Source organism: Haemaphysalis longicornis, unplaced genomic scaffold, assembly GCF_048455015.1.
Source record: "Haemaphysalis longicornis isolate Haplotype H1 unplaced genomic scaffold, Haemaphysalis longicornis Haplotype H1 scaffold_6, whole genome shotgun sequence".
Classification (NCBI taxonomy): domain Eukaryota; kingdom Metazoa; phylum Arthropoda; class Arachnida; order Ixodida; family Ixodidae; genus Haemaphysalis; species Haemaphysalis longicornis.
The window spans coordinates 26,790,792-26,806,271 of NW_027526407.1; the positions used below are offsets into that span (position 1 = coordinate 26,790,792).

At 46.2% G+C, this 15,480-nt stretch overlaps 1 protein-coding gene across 1 annotated transcript in view; it reads left to right on the top strand.

Annotated features, from left to right (window-relative positions):
- Nucleotides 1-204: 204 nt before the first annotated feature.
- The window catches only part of LOC144142948 (Na(+)/citrate cotransporter-like), a 53,476-nt gene continuing 38,200 nt past the window's right edge, over nucleotides 205-15,480 (top strand). The window contains exon 1 of the mRNA XM_077674776.1: nucleotides 205-269. Coding sequence (XP_077530902.1) covers nucleotides 205-269 — 65 coding nt within the window. The remainder of the gene's footprint in view (nucleotides 270-15,480) is intronic.

Here is a 15,480-nt window from a genome sequence, read left to right on the forward strand (position 1 = left end):
TTCTTCTTCAGCGGTTCCCCTACGTGAAGATGAGGATGGTGGTTGAAAGCGAAGCTATCTCGTGATGGATTTTTGGTTGGCCAATCCCTAGGGGCATACTGGCACAACCATCATCTGAGGCGCTGCGGATGGGGCACGGACAAGTGACATCCCCTCGAGCAAGAGATGCTCCGCATCTAAAAGTACTCACCTGGTATCGATCCGATGCGGCTGCCCGCATCCCCCGCCGTTCTCGTGCGACCGTCCAACTGCTCCGCCCGATTCGGCAGGTATCCTCCGAGGCGTTGTTCATCACATCAGTACGGCGGTCTCCGATGTCTCCCGGCCTGCTTCGCTACCGCAAAGATCTGCGGCCTCCGTCGGCCGCTCCCCAGCAACACCCCCAGCTGCTCCGCCCGTCGACTGGTGTTTCCGGTTGCCTTTAGGCGCTCCTTCGCCTGGCTGCAACCCCAGTCTACGCTCTCCTGTACGTGTCGCGACGAATCCAGGGCTCTCGATCACAGCCTTCAAGCTCAGGTGAAGCTTGCCTTCCAACGTAAGCACGTGCTCCTCGGATTGGCAGAGCCCTCCGCCCGTTGCCCGGGTCGTCTCGCCAATCGGGATCTTGCCGAGTGCGCCAGTAATTCTCCGTTGTTCTCCCTCGCCTCTGTTCAAGATTCTTGGAGTTGCTCCTGCTTGCCCAGCGCTGCCTTTTGGTACAGCGCTGCGGTGGTGATGACGACGATGACGAACGGTTGCAGTGGAAACGAAGACTTCTGTACTCACACTTTTACGTGGTAAGCATGCATTTACAAGGAGGATACTCAGCCTGTCGGCAAATGTCAGTCATGTTTATTCCAACATAATAGCTATGCTCAGGACACAGGCAGTAAGCCGTCTCGGTCTTGACGAGGCCTGTGCCCCTTATAGAGATCAACCAGCAGTTGTAATGAACGTTTACATACATGTAGAGAATTCAAAGATAAGAGGAAACATTTTTATACAAGAGCAATTCTCTGGCACACTTAGCCATAATTTATACGCTGAACTACAAAGCATAATTATGTTGCAACTGTTTTTCTCTACATCTGCACAATATTCAATACACCAAATACCACCTATCACCTCGTATGAGAGTGCGGCAAACATCCCAATCCAATTCCATCACCTACATTGGAGCAGTGGGAGCACAGGCTGACCAGGTTCCAGCTGGAGGATCAGGAGTACCTGACCTCCCGGGCGCGGGCTGCTGGGGGGCCTGAGGTGGCCTGGACTGAGGCCACCACCCACACTCCTTTGCCCCTCCCTTTTCCCTTAAAAAAATAAACTTTATTCCTCCTCCTCCTCTGGCACATTTAGCCTTGGTAATACATTGATCTAAGCATACTTACGGAATCATTACAGGCATAATTACATACAAACAAAGCAACCGGTGGCACGGCAACGCTAAGACAAACAGAATTTTTAAATGTCTACGAATTATAAAAACAGGACTACATAATAAATTTGAGGTTTTCAAGCTAGTAAGGAATCTAGTGCAGTCGGTAAGGTATATATACATTGCTTGGTGGATGTATTGGAAATACTCCAGGCGTGCGCTCAACGAGTATCGTATATAGGCACGGGGACGGATTGTTAATCCAGCGAGCTGCGTCCAGTATAGGTCTTTCTTAATATATATTTTGTATCGAGCGAGTGAAACCGAATTGTACAATTCATGTACAGGAACCACGTTTTGCTTCTTGAAAATGGGGCCTGTGTGCTCGACATATGCTACATTTGCAAATGGCCTAATGGCCTTCTTCTACAGTCTATGGATTTTATTCATATTTGCAACGGTTGCACTACTTCATACAAAAACACAATACCGTAACGGTGGGCAGAAAAGTGAAATATATATTATTAATTTTGTTTTTTAGGGCAACAAGAAATGCAAGGGGCAGAACACGCCAACACTACCAGAGAGTTTTCTATAGGTGGCGTCAACCTGAGCACTCTAGGACATGTATTCGTGAAAGATAAAGTCAAGATTCTTCACCGTTTGAACTTGGTTGACGCTAAAGAACACAAAAAGTAACGTAGGTGCTCCTCAGGGTTAAAATTTTGAATTCAATTGTAATTTTCGAAAATATACCAATAATGACGCATAAGTATCATTATCCCATCCCCATTTCTTCCTTTGCGATTCAGCAAGTAGGACCTATAGCCAGGTAATATTAATACTCCCTCTTCACTGCTATCTGATACGACTTACATCAAAGCGAAATTTCAAAACCACTAAAACCTGCAATTGGGCATCTTCCTTGTTGTGCGAAGATCGCCCGTTAATATGAAACAGGAAATGGTTTGTTTCCTTGATCATAATATTTTGTTTAAATCGCAAAGTGTTTACATCATCTTGTAGTGTACCTTTTGACTGAAATGGCATACGCATGATATGTTTGAATACTTATACACTGGCTAGACATCAAGAAAAGGGAGTGCCTAGATATTGGGATTGTTTTTGTTTCCTATTGCAGCTATATATTCCGCTTTTGTAATTTTTGACTTAGAATAAATATCTTGCAAACACCGCGGAATAAGACAGCGTAAGTAGAAAGCATATTAGTGGTATGCCATATTTGTTGGGAGAACCATAATTACGTGTACAAGCGGTAAGGTACTCCGACAGCGTGCCGAAACGAAGCTGTGCAAAACATCCGACACTGATAGACAGACAAAAAGAAAGAAATGCTATGTATATTGTTAACGGTACAGTTTCAGACTTCCGCAAGATAAAAGGCACCGTATAATCAATGCAAGCATTTAGTCTCCCGTTGTGATGGGCTCTACATCTATCATCGAGGCAATGAGCAATATCGGGGTGGATTCACTACGGCGAGCTAGAATCTTTCCCCGAGCAGGTCAGGGAAATTTCCACCCGACTTCCTTCTTGCGGGCCACGGCCGCACGAAGCAACGCCTTATTTTTTAGAGCAAAGTAGTACACTACTACCCCCCAACAGTTTTATCGCCCTGGACAAAAACGACCTCCGTGGGCAAAAACGTCCAGGCGTCAAAGCCTAATACGCCTCGCGCATGGGTCGGGCTAATCAGGCATGCAGCATGGAGCTCAGAATCCGTTTAAGGTTTTAAGGTAACCACAAGACAAGCGTCGAAACCGCATTACGGATGATAAGGCGCCTGTGGACAATGGGAGCCCCCACCATGCGTTCCTGGTAAAGATTATGCTGCCACATTGTTTTTGAAGTCTAGGCAGGGCTGGTGCCACTAAATGGAGCAGTCTTTGCCCAAGACACCGAGCGCATGCGTCAGGCTAGGCAAGTACCCAGCATTCGCCGCTAGAGAAGCCGAGCGTAGTGCCACTGGATAAGGTATTAGAGTACCGCCACTGAGGCACGCCAGTCAGCAACGGCGCCCGTTTTGTCGTTCACTTTGTCATTTGGCGCCCAGATTGCCGCATCTACGGCCTCGGCGTTAATTTCGACCGGGTCGTTTGTTAACAACACTACCTAAAATGCAGCGAAACAGCGTCTTTGGACACACTTCTACTGCTGAAATGCTGTTACGCGCGCTATCTTGGAGAACGATTCGTCAGGCAATTCATTGAACATAGCAGGAACATAATATGGCCGCGCAGCCATTCCATAATGGGTACGGATCCTTGGCGTCATATATCTGAGTATGTGCCGCAGTTGTATAGGTTTAACATTGGGAATTCGGTAATTCGTACACCAGAAATATTTTAGCACGACGATTTGCTTAAACAATGTATCGAATGACGGTGAACCACTTGCCTTAAATACACTGTTCGGATCCGGCACGTGTGACTTATAAAGAACACTCGTGGCTCTGTTTTTTAAAACACTGTTCACTCTTTTTTTCCAGGTAGCGGATCAGTTGAAAAAACACCGCAGCCACAACGAAGAACACTATAACCCTAAGTTTGAGCTAATCTTTTTCGAACAGAGAAAGGCAGAAACACTTTTAAGTTGTACAGCACACAAGCAGTAGTTCTGAGCTTTTTACATATGTGAGCCATGTGTGTGTTCCACGAAAGATCTCCATCATAATGTACACCTATGTATATAATAGACTCGACACAGAAAATACGGGCAAAAGAGCAAGATGCACATTTTGATGTGTGTATTGTAACGAAGCAGTCGTTCGGCACTGTTTTCTGTCGATTTCGGAAACAAACTAGCCGACTTTTTACAGGGTTGAGAGTTATTAAATTTGCTTCGAACCAATCAGCTACCCTTCTGGCATCGTCTTGAAGGTTTGAGAGAGCGAAAGAATAACCAGAGTTGCCAGATACCAGCAGGGTGCCATCAGCGTATTGATAAATTTTCGAAGTTTTAACAACAGTAGCTAAGTCATTAACATACAAATTAAAAAGAAGAGGTGACAAGATAGACCCTTGCGGGACACTAGCCAAGCGCAACCGACAGGCCTGCCGACACGACGAGGAACATTTCATATCCTGGTTTGCACATACACGCACACGTTTCGCAGCAGTAGCTAGAAAAGACAGGTGCAAGGAAAAAAGTAGGCACACACAGTGAACTCACCGTTTACGTCTGATACTCAGTCACTCTCAATACCACTCCTTTCTGTAGCATCGCTGGAGCCACTGCTCTTAGTATCCCAGAGCGTGTTGTATTTTGTTCCGCCAAACATTTCTTTTAAATGACATAATTGCAGTGAAAGGCTCAAACACAGAGCGAGGAACCGCGGTTCGCGGCTTGGGCCGTATAAATCTAAAGCCTGGGCACGGCGCGCTTCCTCGCAAAAAAGGGGTTGCTTAGATTCATATTGCCAACTTTTCCTAATTTTTTTAAAGTAGGGGAGGGGGGTGCTTAGAATCGCGAAAATAGGGTAAACAAGTACGTCGTGGAGAAAAGTCATTCATTAACTAAAGATAATATTATTATTGTTGAGGTCATTGGTCACCATAAAAGACTGGTTATATTTTAGGAGCAGCTTCGATGTATTTAACACACTAGTTAGGTAGCTTTAAGTTTGTCAAAAGCTGTAGGAGTCCTTTCTCGGTGTCATGACATCCTTCCAGTTAATATTAGAATCAGATATACCATTCATTATTTTATTATCACAGTAAAGCTAAATTCATCACCAGGGTCAGATAATATTCGAATTTTTTTTCTTTACCTTTACGCAGAATCACTTGCTCAATTTCTGGTAATTATCTTCCGCACTTCTTTCTGTTTCGGTGTTGTACCGACTGTGTGGCGGATTTCAGGTGTCGTCCCAGTCTTTAAAAAGAGTGATCGCGCCGTTCATACAAATTATCCCTCGATTTCACTTATCAGCTCATGCTGCAAAATTATGGAGCGCATTATTTCGAACTACTTCACTGATTTCTTGAACCAGCACAATATTTTAACTTCATTTCAGCACGGCTACCGTAAAGGTCTTTCAACAACTACCCAGCTTGTTAGTATCGTGCACACATTCTCATCAATTATCGATAAGTCAGGTCAAGTTGATGTCATTTTCCTGGAATTCTGCAAAGCATTCGACCGGGTTGCACATTCAGGCCTTCTATTTAAACTAAATCAACTCAAAATTCCCCATCAACTAATTAATTTGATTCCTTCGTATCAAGAAATGCGCAAGCAATTTGTTGATATAAGCGGTCATATTTCAGAAAACGTCCCAGTAAACTCAGGAGTACCTCAAGGAAGCGTCCTTGGTCCATTGTTAGTTTTGTTATTCATCAATGACATAAGTACGTGTGTTGACAAAGGCGTTGGTATTCGTCTATTCGCCGACGATTGTCTTTTATATTCAGCTGTAAATTCTAGCAATGACCAAACTACTCTAAATATGCAGCTTCAATGCCATAACTCGTGTGACACCTGGCAAATGAAGCTCAATCACGATAAGACGGTAATGATGCGTAGAACTAATAAAAAATATTCCTGCCCTTCCACTCTGTGAAGAAGGATGACCTGCAAAGCTGGACGCAGTCCACGGAGTGTACGAAACAAAACACGTTTATTGTAATTTGCGATGGAGCATATTTCCTAGCAAATTAGCTGAATGAACCACTAACGGATCCAAGCTCCGTCCTTGCAGATAAACATGGAACTGCCTGTGTCCCTTCCATGTCGTAAGCATCTTACTCTTTGTGTAAGGACGGGGTCAGGCTATTGCCGCAACTGTCGTAATAACTTTAAAAAATGATGTCATTTCACGTCTCAGCCAAACGAACTGCGTGCCATGGCACTTTTTTACGTCTGTAGATCACGATACGGGTTTTGCGTAGGTAATCTGCACATAGCCTAACACACAAACCCAATCCGCTGTACCACTAAGGGCTCAATAGGCCGTTGAACTTTGGCGAGTAAATCTCGCACCACCACAACGGACATGATATCCATCAGTACGGGTATGAAACCTATAGCTACGCGTGCGCGCCTCTCCTCCTCCTTCCCACTATTCTCCACTACGAACCTGCGCACGCATAACCCGGCAACAAGTCATGTGCGTGTGCTTGGAAGTGACAGACACCTTCGAAAATATCCCCTGAAAGCCCTCTCAAATGATATTGGCTCACGCCGGCGTTCCAAGCGGGCAATTTGCTTTTCTTCCGGAAGGATTCGCCGCTGCTCCACGAGCTGAACTTGAGGCGGCAACGGCGGTGCCAGCAGGTTTCCGTTGTTTTTGCACCCACTCGCGCTTGTGTTCGGGCCAACGCTTCGATTCTTGCTCTTCTCCCTCCAAAGGAACGGCATGCATCCATCCTATAAAACCCGGAAGCCATTGAGCTCTATTCTCGCGTACAAACATGTAGCTGTCCGTTTTCCTTCCCCTTCGTATGCATCTTATTGTACGTGTAAGATGACTGTGTAACACATCAACCCACACCCGAACCACTCGATTGAGGAGGATAGCCGACTAACCGCATTGAACCATGTATTTCCACATCTAAATACCAGCACAACCGGCATGTCATCGGTAGCGGCATGATGCCTAGCTGTGCATATAATGCCCCGATTTTTCTACCCACAAACCGTGCACGCATAAACCGGCGACCGGTGACGGCGCATACTTAGGCGTGAAAGACACCGCCCAAATCTCCATCGGAAGGCCTTCCAAACTGGAAACGAAACATGGGCTCAAGCCGGTGTTCCAAGTGGGGAAGTCTCTTCTACCGTGAGGGATTCGCTGCTACTTGGCGAAGTTAATTTGAGTGGATCGACCGCGGGTTTCGGTCGTTTATGGGCAGCCCTTTGGAAGCCGTTACCTGGGCTTCGCGGGAGCGGCGTCTGTGTATGTCCGCGTAACCGAGTGAGCGAACGCAGCAGCGACGAAAGAAAGAAAACTGGGAGGAGCGTTTAGCAAAGGGTGAAGTGGAGTACCACACGTGCGGCTACGGCGTCATCTCTCTCACTGCCTTTCCCTCACACATGTTTCATCTGTCGCCACCAAGGAGCGCTCTCCCCCTGATTCTTTCCCCAGAAGCTGTTCCATTCTCCGCTCATCCGAACCACGTGAAGTTTGCGCGGGAGATTAACACGCGATATGTAAAAACATGCTCACTGCTCCCTTGTGCGGGGCTAATCCCAACCAGGTGATATTTGCGCGGGAAGTTCAAACACGATTTGCAACATACTGGCCGGCGGCGGCGGCGCACTGCGAAGTATCAGCAGAGTAGCGCACGTCTCCGTACCATCGCTGATCACGAGAACACCTCTTGACACGCAGAAGAAATGCGCCGTGACCGAGAATACTGCAGCTCGCGCTGCGCAGAAATTTTATATTAGAAAGGGTAGTAATCATCAGTGCATTTTTTATGCACATCTGTGTTTCTGGTTATTTGTCGCAATCATCTGATAGCCGCATACCGCCGTTAGCTGCCGGCTGCGCAACTTGTCAAAGGGGCATCGGTGGAGACGAGGAGGAAAATAGTTGTGAAAGAGGTGTCAGCGGTTGTAAGCAGGAGGCCTGGAGAGGCGCCGAGTAAGTCGATGACACCGGAATAAAAACTGTGGGGGTTAGACATATACTGCTTTGCAGTAAAATGTCCCATTTTAAACCAGTACTTAATTAGAAGCGTCCGAATATCCCAAGCTAGCAGTTTCAAGTACCTCGGCGTCACATTTACTACCAACCTTACGCGGTCAACACACATAGATACCATTTGTGCTTCAGCACGACGTAAACTCGGTCTTTTGAGGCACAAAATTAAGAATTCACCGTCCCATGTCAAACTGCTTGCTTTTAAAGCACTTTTAAGACCCCTTCTAGCATACGCAGCTATTTTTTGGGATCCTCACACTAAAAAAGACATCAATAAACTGGAACGAATTTAAAGACTTGCTGCACGTTTCTTTTACAACCGCTACTGTCGTAATGATTCCCCAGCCAATTTAATGACAATAAACAACATAATTACACTGCAAGCTCACTGTAAATTAGATATACCTAAGTTTCTCTACCAACTCCGGAACCGCGGATTTCTACTTGATCCTTCATTGTACTTACACCCTCTTTCATCCCGGCCAACCAGGAACTATCCCCCTCTTAAATTCACTCAGTTTTTTGCTCGCACAAACAACTTCAAACACTCTTTTTTCCCGCGTACTATAAGTGAATAATGCGCTGCCTCCCGAAATGTTTATGTCAAGAAATGTGCGTTCCTTTATTGAACGGTTACAAGGTTAGCTCTTCCACTAGATTTGCATAATGATCCTTCACCCCAACCCATACTTTTTTATTTTTTATTTTTTTCTGACCTGTTTAATCACACTTCCATCTTTTTTGTGTTTTTTCTCACCTTTGCATTTTGGGCAAAGCAGTTCTATATGTTTACCCTTGATGTGTATTTTTACTCTCAATGTAACGATTTGTGTACACCCCCACTCATACTTGGGCCACCTATGACCTACAGTATTGAATAAATAAATACAATAGATAAATAAAACATGTTGTCACCTTGTTTGTGGTACTGCATCACGCACTAACATGAATACAATTGTAAACATGCTAAAGGAAGCAATTCGCATCATTGCAGGCGAAGAGTATACTCTACTCATACTAAACCGTTCTTCATTCTCTTCAAATGTCTACCCATTGGCATGATACACATTATCGTTTCATTATTCACTGCGAAAACCTCACCCCGCGCTACTTCGTTATCGAAATGTCAGCGTTGAAAGGAGGCAAAGCGGCCGCACATACTCGACACTCCAAGTAGCTTCTTAGCAGAATTTGCATGAACTACAGTCAACAAATGTTAAACTATGATGCCTTACACCCTCAACATAAATATAACTTTATTCGGCGGCCCCAAAGTAAACTTGATTTAATTGAACGCTTTTTAAGCTTTTTATGCAGCGTTTCTCAAGGGTACAAGATATCAGTGAGTTCACATTCTGCGTGATTGTTTTAGTTTCCTAATCCAAAAGAACATGTCGGATTTCCCTCTGAGTTTGATATATGTGTGGGTGTTTTTTTTTTTTTTTGCGATGTTCACAGCGTTGTGGGAAGGTTTGGTTCTGTTCGGGTGTAATGCGCACCAAGCTTTTTTGTCGTATTTTCAGAAGTTAACGTGTGATAAACTGGAATTTTTTATGCAGGCATGCATGCGTGCACTGCAGTTGTCTTTGTACATGCCTTACGTCTGTATAGGTGTTTATGCTAGCGTATGCATGATAACGGTTTCTCTACAAATTGTTTGTCGTGTACATATGCTTATATTGTGTGACTGTACTATATTATTCGTTTTGTTTGTACTATATTATTCGTTTTGTTTTTACCGCCCCGCTGAGCCGGGCTGTGTTATCTCTGTCACAACTGAAGCGCGTGTTCCACTCTTTCTTTCGTATGTTGCACGGGTTATCTGATTTGAGACGGTCAATGTTTCGCCGTAACGTCACTATCCTAGAATAGTCTTCTTTTATCTACGGTGTTCTCGATGTAATTAGACGGTTCGAGAAACACCCGCGCCGAAAGATAAATGCCCGCAGAGCAGACGCCGCGGCATTCGATTCGCCGACACTCGCCTGCGCACGCCACTTTGTTGACTGCTGCTTCGCTGCCTCCGTATTCTTTGAGTTGTTAGGGGAGCACAAGTTCGCTCCAATAAACTTGTTTTGCTTTCAAGACCGCTGCGTCGTCTTTCGCTACGTGACAATATTGTTACGCTTATGTTTCTGCTTACGTATTTTTTTTTCTTTGGTTGATCACACCCTTTTTGGGATATCATTTTTTGTTTGTTTTCGCTATGGCCACTCGGATTTTTTGCGCCACTGAATATTAACTTGATGTTCTGCCGCTGTCACACTCGTCAAGCTCCTCAATCAGCAGCTTTTTGTCTGAGCTGCGTTTTTCCTCTGTGGAAAATAAGTGATTTCTGATTCTGATTCTTTGTTCACGCCAACGAGCATTAAAGGGATCCTGAAATACTTTCAACCGATATATGGATGTACATGTAACCAAACAAAGCAATGTATTAGCAATCTCCTCCCGCAAGAATTTTGTTAATGCGATCAGCTAAGAAATCGTAAATCGAAAACCGCGTATTATCGTCGCGCCGCATTTCCTCCTCCTTTCAACTTTTTCTGCGCTGTTGACGGCAAGCGAGCCTTCCCTCCAATGATGCTGCGCTCCTCAGCGGTGACGTACTTCTGCTATTGCGCTCCTTAGACTGCCGTCTGCTACGGGCAAGCTCTTTTGGCCTTTTCAAATTTGTTGACACTATGGATCCCGCACTACGCTCAAGGCTGGAAAAGCAAACGAAAAACCTGGCCGCATGTGTGCGGCCTTGCCTTGCCCTTTCGCGGTGTACGTTGCTGCAGTTCCTATCGGCGTCTCTTGACTTTTTATCGGCGGCGAACTCGCAGCCGCACGGGGAGGATCGTGCGCTCGTCCCCTTTTATACACCACGCACCGTTTATCCAGAAAGCCCGTCTCAGATTTGGCCCCGCTGGTGCCGGGTCTTATTTTAGGGCGGTGGTAATTCCTACCGGCGGCGTGTGAAAAAGACATTTTACACTGATACAGAACCCGTGCACAAAACGTGCCGGTTCAGATCGCTTTATGAGTGGCGATGAACGGAAAGGAGCAGAGCAAACCAGCGCCGCACTCGAGCTGCGTGCACCCGTGTTCTGACAAGCTGCACCCATATCTTGTGAACAGTAGTATTAGAGAGTTTTAGAATAATGTACGCAGCCGTACGCAAACAGTTAGCGAGCGCTATTTTTTGCATCGTTCGCACTGCGCATGCGCCGTACGTTAAGACGCTTCTACGTTTATCGGACGGAAGAATAGCGGACGCTAAATCAGCAAAATAGCGTGCGTACGTGAGGCCCCTTGCGTATCTGACATGGCGGCAAGTAGTGCGACAACCAACCACAGTTGCGCTCTTCTGTGGACAGTAATTTGCTTCCAATGAACCAAGCGTTTGCCCCTGTGTTTTTAAATACATCGAGTGGTTAGTACCTCGCCCTCACACAGATCTGTATCGTCGTAACATCGCTGATTTTCCAAACGAAACTTGCAGCTAAGCCAAGCCAGCGACCGAAGCTATGTGTGTGTGCATCGCCTCCTGTATTTTTACAATGCCAAACGCATCAGCCCGTACCGGTTGACCAAGCCACTCTCCCCCAATCGGTAGCCTTCCCAGCGCCTCAATAATGTGACCAGAGGCCCTATTCTCGACTGCACAAATTGCCGGCAATTCAGGCAATTTGCCGTAAGTCTTTTCTGATTGGCTTTCAATTTTGGTCACGTGCTTCCGGTTGACAAAGCGGTTGTGTGTGCTCTCGTCATTTTGACGTTTCATGTCGTTTACGGACACCAGTTCTAAAGTTTGCCTTATTTTTCGTCACTAAAGGCGCATAATTCTTGGCCGGCAATGAAAAACCAGACTAAATGCAGCGGACATGACAACGTATCCTGTCTTTGCTATTCAACAACAATACTGCTTGTAATACACACCCCCTCTGTGATTGGCTGAGAAGGCGTGACGTAATTTAAACAGTTGGCGGGAACGATTACGTCATGCATTGGCAACTTCAGCCTGCGTAAAAGTGACGTAATGCTACGTAACAGCTTGAAAATGGTGGCTGTTTTTGTCGCAAAATACAAGCAAAATAGGGCAAAAAATTTCCCCGGCTTACGACGCCGCGAAATGTGCGGCAATTTGCAGCAGGCACAGTTTCGCATGCGCGCTGTTTAAAGCATGTTTCCTGCCGAAACAAATTAGTTTCAACTGCTTCCAAGTCAGCGATCATGGAGCATACAAATAACGTGCAGTATTTTGCTTTGATGTTTGGCAATAAAATAAAAATTATTTGTTTGGCGTAACCACAACATAAGAGGGCAGTACAAGCCTCTCCATGACAAATAGGTAGAACCCAATGCATGGCATTTGTCCATACGCGTCCTAGTAAGCTGTTGGGTCACATGATCGAACTCAAGAGAAAAATAACAAAGAAAAGTGACTATTTGGCTCATTACAGCGCTGATTGAAGTCGAGTTTAACAAATGAGCGAATCGGCGACATCGGCGCGCTCCGCGGTTTTCAGGCGTAGCGCTTCGCTGCTCTTATGTGTCATAGGAGCGATGGTCGCGGCCGTTTTAAGTGCGAATGCACTTCATAAGCGACCCCAAACCATCCACCGCCGGCGGCGGCGGCGTCAGCGTCCGCAGTGCTCCTCTATATTTAAAAAAGAAACAGCATCCGGCGCCAGGTTTCGATCCGAGGACTTTGCGGCCGCAGCGCGACGCTCTACTGACCAAGCCACGGACACGACGCTGATATCAGTGTTAGTGACGCGCCTTATATCTTTAACGCATTCAAACTACGTCGTCAGCGGCGTGCGTTGGCGACTCAGCGGCGTTATAGCGGCTTGATAACTGCGTGGTGTACACGTGATACTACAAACCCGATGGAAGAGATGGAAGAGAAGGCGACGAGGCGGTGGGCTGCGGGGGCCGAGCGCAAGCGCCGCAAGCGGGCCGACAACCGTGCATTCGCACTTTCACATTCTCCCCCTCGGGGAAATGCGGGGGAATTTTTATTCTGTGATCACGCCATAAACTTGTAACATAGCAGCAGACGATGGAGTGGCGGCGGTGGCGGCAGGGAAGGTGATAACGCAACAAAGCTTGCATTGAAGCAGAGAGCCCAGCTATGTTACTAAAAGCGATTGAAAGAAATAAATAGATACGGTAAAAAAATTGTGTGATGTTCTTTAGCTCGACATCCGCCTTTCGCTCGCCTTTGGATCAACGTTACTCGATCGCCTTGTGGTGTTGACGCCAAATTTGACCTCCAGAAATATGCTTTTCTTTTCATCCTCAGCTACCGTCTTAATTTTTATAGTACATGCCAAGTGTTTTTATATCTTTTTAGCACAATATTTGATACCTTGGTAGCAACCTTTATGAGTGACTCGTCAAATTACACTGCATGTCGTCATAGCTATAGGTGCAGCACGTCACTGATTGCTTACGTCGTGCTCACGCAAAAAAACATGGGCGAATTGCCGGCAATTTGTGCAGTCGAGAATAGGGCCCAAGTTCAGCTTGGGGCGACGCGTGGTGGAGAGCGGCAACGCTGGCAAAACATGCTCCGCCGCGGCTCTGAGCTTTCTAGCGCTGGCGCGAGCGCCATTTCTTTGACAATCTCAAACATCGGTTGCTTTGGCAACAAGGCACAAACCACTCTCGAAGTTAGTTACGTTTGCGTGATCTCCGTTCTGCTTGGGGCCCCACCTCGGAACATGTGGGCACTGAAGGCGTACCACTCACTCCCATGGGGAAGCGGGGGATGCGTTTGGCATTGTAAAAACACAGGAGGCGATGGTGTATGTGTCACAGTGTGGACATGTTTGTTTCGCGATGAAATGGGACGTTGTGCTTCCGCGGGTGGATAGTGTTTCCCATGGTCTGGATTATCTTTCTCGAGCGACGTACTCAACCTCGCATCGTGTATGTGAAGTGTGCGTGGCTAAAAGCCTTCTCGGCTTGCGCGCCAGTGTGACTTGCTGTTCGTCTCCGCAAACCGCGCGCGAGGTGATTGCCGAATTTACGACGAGCAGGAGGAGGCAACCGATCATCTGTCAATCGCGGTTCAGACTTGCAACGCATGTTGTGACGATGTGTTCGTTCGAAACGCATCTCTGGATTGTTTTGAAGTTGAATCAAATGTATGCGTCAAACCCGGGCATTCGGCTCAGGGCGTTCTCTGCGATTGCACGAAAGAAGTGCCACGGGGTTTCAACGCTTTCTTCATAGAACGTACTCAGGTAAGATAATATCTATGTCGTGTTATGGCCGTGTTGCATTCAATACAAGCGATGAAGCGTTTGTTTACACGTGTTTGGATAGTCGTAAAATGTCCAAGCACTCCGGCACTGCGCTGGCAGATCAGCCGGCGAACCGACGCTGTGCAGACGACACATCTCGTTGCCGGAAATGCGGGAAAAATCCGCCCAGTAGCAGGATGTCTACCTCATGACGTAGACCTGGGAATCGATGACGTAGACATGTGAAGATGGCGGCGTCCAAATACGCGTAGGGAAGGGTGAGAAAAGAACGACCAAACTTTGCAACAAATGTGTGAGCTTTCCGCTGTGCATAAAAGAGTAATACTTGGCACAGGTGACGTTGACAACCCAATATAACGATCGCGCTAGTTCATTTAGTGTGCTCAAGACGCCTTCCAGGGACCCTTTAATGGCGCCTTCTCTTTTCGTGCACTGCAGAGATTTTTTGAGCCATCGCGACTTTCTGTCACCTCCTGCACCGAGCGACGTTATGATCAACACCTACGTGTTTATGTACTCATATTTTGTAACGTATTGTGTACTGCTATCCCACCAGCTCTCTTTTTTAATTTTCTTTTTGTTGTTGTTGTTCTATTATTAAGGCGCCAGATCAGCGCCAGGGATATTTTTTCGATGGATCTGTCACGTTTTTCCATCGCTCGCAGCTGCTACCAAAATTATTACAAAGTTTCTTTCTTCCGCTGTAAGCACCTTTCTCCCTCAGAATGTCCTTGCAATGAACCGGTCAATTTATTAATTCAATTTCTTCAGAAAATGAAGGCGTTCTTTTTTGAGGTAAGCATGTGCCTATTCATAAGTGCACGAATAGACAAGAATGAACCAACCTGCGTTAACGCTTGCTTTTTGCCCTGTTATTAATGCCAGACTGGTCTTGCTTGAAGCAGGTGCACTACCATTTACATGTACACAGCTCTACAATTTAACTAAAAGTGGTCAAAAACCTGAACTGGAACGGCGGAAGACTCCTTGTTTACGGGGTTTACGTTTTTTTGATGGGTGCAGTGACCTTATACACGCAGTTCCGTGCGGGATCGCATTACCCTGACGCGTCAAAAACGTGCTTACTCTTGAGAAATTTCATGCCTTTTTCCCCATTTGTGCCCTATTTAGGTGTCGCACGCTCTCTACCGATTACATGTGCTAACTGGATGAGTTATGCATTCGTTTTGCAGATACAA